Source organism: Polistes canadensis, unplaced genomic scaffold, assembly GCF_001313835.1.
Source record: "Polistes canadensis isolate GaletaPanama2010 unplaced genomic scaffold, ASM131383v1 scaffold_15, whole genome shotgun sequence".
Classification (NCBI taxonomy): Eukaryota; Metazoa; Arthropoda; class Insecta; order Hymenoptera; family Vespidae; genus Polistes; species Polistes canadensis.
The window spans coordinates 668,814-672,656 of record NW_014569562.1 but is presented as its reverse complement, the minus strand read 5'-3'; the positions used below and the strand labels follow the sequence as shown (position 1 = coordinate 672,656).

Here is a 3,843-nt window from a genome sequence, read left to right as displayed (position 1 = left end):
TATATTAATATACTGTTGGGACAAGAATATTGATTATTAATTTCCAAATACGTTTAAACGAAATTATAGAAAGAAAGAAAAAAAGAGAGGAGAGTGTGTGTGTGTGTGTGTGTGTGTGTGTTAAATCTCGTTAAAAAAAAATAACTCAAATTACAATTAGACAAATTTAATTGACTATTCTTGCGTCAATGTTTTTTTTTCTTCGATGGATATTTTTCACAGTATGAAAAATAGCAATGGGAAAAGAGAGAAAGAAAGAAAAAAAAACAAACAAACAAACACGCGTATTGCGTTTATGCATGCACTATGAAAACGTTGAACGAGACGAGATAACCTCGACGTTTCTTTCGATCGAGCTAAAAACCAGGTCGACCTGGAGACTTCATCAAATCCCAACTGGATCGTCGGTTGCCAGTACTTTTCAAAGAAACCACCCCCCGCCCCCTGCCATCTCTCCCTACCCCGTCCCGTAGTACGCAACGATTCTGTGAGGCTTCCTTTAATTTTACTATTTTCTTTTTTTTTTTTATATACACTGAGTTATCTCTCTCTCTCTCTTTCTATCTTTCTGAAGTGAAAACATTTAAATTATTTGATTAAATCAATGAACATTTTTGGCTTAATTAAAATAAACGAAATAGAAAACGAATTGTTTACGAATGTTTCTTATTCGAGGATAAAAGTTACACGGTCTTCGAGAGTTTATTCCTCTTTCCGATTGTATTTAATAGAATTCAATCAATTCTAAGCGAATTGTTAAGTGTTTAAAAGTTTTCCACTTTGGTTTTGAAAGTTACGCTAGTACGTACGATTAACTTCTTAACGAGTACTATTTAAATACATCGAATTTGTATATATAGACCTTTTTAGTCATCTCTCTCTCTCTCTCTCTCACTATCTCGTAGCATAAATTAAAGTATATTTTGAAAAAAAGTAATTATATAGTATTTTATCTTTTAACTCGATATTAGAATGAAAATGAACGTTAAATTTAACGATTAAAATGTACATGTATATCTCGAATGCGATCGATCATTAATAATATTTTTATAATATTTAACTATTAAATATATATATATATAATTTTGTTTAATTGCAAATATATTTTGGTTATATTTGTAATTAAAAGTCTAGGGCTTTTTTGACAGGTTGTAGAACTAGTTTCCATAAGATAATTATAATCAAGCAAAACGTGGGTATGGTTAGTAAAATGAATGGAGTTATTCGTTCGGCAAAATCAAAACCGTGTGCTTTATGACTACGGAAAGTTGGCAAATAAACGTGATCTCTTTGGTGACATTGGATAGATGCGAGAGAGTATTTGTAAATAATTGACTAGAATTTGTTAAAAAAAGAAAGAGTAAACAGACAATATTTATAATTAAATTTCATCAGTTATCACATAGAATGTATTTAAATTATTTTTTATTACCTCGTATATCGGTAAACAATAATTCAATTATAACGTTCGTTATATCAATTATTATTAAATTTCCAAATTATTTTGTTCCGTATGGTAAATAATAAATTTATTTTTGTAATTGTTGTTATTATTATATAAAATGTATCAAAGTAATAACGTCGAATGGAAACTTTTAATTGATAAAAGAAAAATCTTGTCGTTCGAATCTCTCTCTCTCTCTCTCTCTCTCTCTCTCTCTCTTTCTGTCATTTTGATTTAAACACGAGTAAAAATATACACCGTTGTAAAATTTTCTAAGTTATTAATCTTGACGTTAAAGGAAAAGCTAAGTTGTTGCTTACTCACTTTTACCGATCGAAACTTTCAAATGGTTTTTATCGTCTCAAGCGGCCTTTATATAAACGAGTCTTTCCTTCTTCCTAAACTTCACTCTTTACGGATTACGATCTTTTCAAAGTACCATTTACTTTCAAAAATATCGATTACTTTCCGTCATATAAATGATATCTTCAACGATTCTCGATAATTCCTCTGAATCGAGAAGTTTGATTGTACGTAACATTTAAAGAGAGATAATATTCTTAATTATAAAAATAAAAAAAATTATAACTTATAGAAAAAAGAAACACACTGAAACAAATAACGCGTTAATCGAGCAAGACTAGTTAGTTAACAAAATTATTGCACATTATTTATTATCAACTAATAACAAACTTTTTTCTAAACATTTGTATTAATAATATACTATGTGCTTCAATAATTATATCTTTTACGATGAAAACAAATATGACAAGTATAATAATAAATACGTGACGTTTATTATGTATCGAAAAAACTTTCCAACTTGTATATTATTTAGATAATTCGTATGTTAGAACAGAAGATAATATAACTAAGGAAATTGTATCTTTTTCTTTTTTGTGTTACAGTCGTGGACCGATTACAATCTCCAATGGAATCAAACGGAATATGGTGGAGTAAAAGACGTCCATATAACACCGAACAAGCTTTGGAAACCTGATATCCTCATGTACAATAGGTAATCTGGTCATTTTACGCTTACGCCAAATTGCTTTAGCTCGTAATATCGGATTTCGCAAAATTCCTTCGACATTAAGTCGTCAATATGTTTTCCATTGATCGCGTCTTAAACTATTATCGCGTAAACGTAATATTCATTAAAAACAAAACAAAGGAAACCCTAATCGTTCGTATTTTAATCAACGTATCCAAAAAAGAAAATAGAAACAAACCGAGTGTATAAATTTGTTACGTTAAACAAAACAAAAAAACTAACTATACAAGTGGATCGTCCCAAAATTATATACGTTTAAATAAAAAATAATAATAAAAATAACAATAAAGAAAAAACCGAATAAACAGAATAAATAGAATCGCGTAAATTGAAAAGTCGTGTCAATTATAATAATTCGAATAGTGATCGCATCGGTATAACGTAAATGTCGTGGTTACAACGTAATTAAGTTCAATTTAAAATTAGACAAAATACGTGGACGTTTAATTAATATATCTAATTGAATTTATCGATGTAGTATGTACTTATATATATGTAATTCGTGCTAGAGAAGAGACAGGAGTACATAGTTCGATTGAAAATCGATCGAAAATGAAGAGGAGTGCGGAATTAACGGAAATTGAATATTCGTTTTTTCTTTTTCTTCGTTTCGGATTAATCGACATTAACGCAGCATAGTAATCTGTCGTGCGACGGAACGTATTCTTTCTTTCGATGTAGAAAAATTTAATATAACTCGTGCAATATTTCTTTTTCATATAAACGTAAGTAAGTCGTACATATTCGATTATTTAAAAAAAAAAAAATTTTTTCCCTCCCGCGCTAAGAAGATAATAAAAAATTTGTTTAATACGCGTCGCGTTCCGTTTAAAATAAAAAAAAAGAAAAAAAGAAAAAAAAAAGAAAATATACTTTCTCCTCTTGATATAAAAAAATTAACGAGAAAGATATTAAAAGACTAAGATTTTGAGAATGTTTCAGAGAAACATCACGAAGAGACTAGGATTATCGTGCTGCTTGCAAACTTTCTAGCGCTTTTATGCGAGCTCGAAATTAAAAGTTTTGGGTTTTTTTTTTTATTTTATTCCTTTACTTTTATTCCCTCCCATCCCAAAAAAAAAGAGATTTTTCTTTTTTCTTTCCCTATTTTTTCTTTTTTGTTAATTTACTTCATAGCCTTTAATTGAACGTAGATCGAATTTTTCAATGTTCGTTTTCATTAATGGCATATGTTTGGTTTTTTTTTCTTCAATTTCTTTTATTTTTGTATCCCATTTTTGTGTAATGAGAATTATTTTGTAAAAAAAAAAAAAAAAAAAAAAAAAGTGACATTAAGGGTACGTAAAATTTATCCCAGTGTTGCTTTGCATTTTATTATGAAGTA

General features: G+C 28.6%; 1 protein-coding gene across 7 annotated transcripts in view; it reads left to right on the top strand.

Annotated features, from left to right (window-relative positions):
- LOC106793531 (neuronal acetylcholine receptor subunit alpha-7) overlaps positions 1–3,843 on the top strand; it is a 250,571-nt gene that overhangs the window by 125,836 nt on the left and 120,892 nt on the right. For all 7 annotated transcript variants that reach the window (XM_014760536.1, XM_014760540.1, XM_014760535.1 and 4 more), the window contains exon 5: positions 2,353–2,462. In XM_014760536.1, the coding sequence (XP_014616022.1) occupies positions 2,353–2,462 (110 nt within the window). The remainder of the gene's footprint in view (positions 1–2,352; positions 2,463–3,843) is intronic.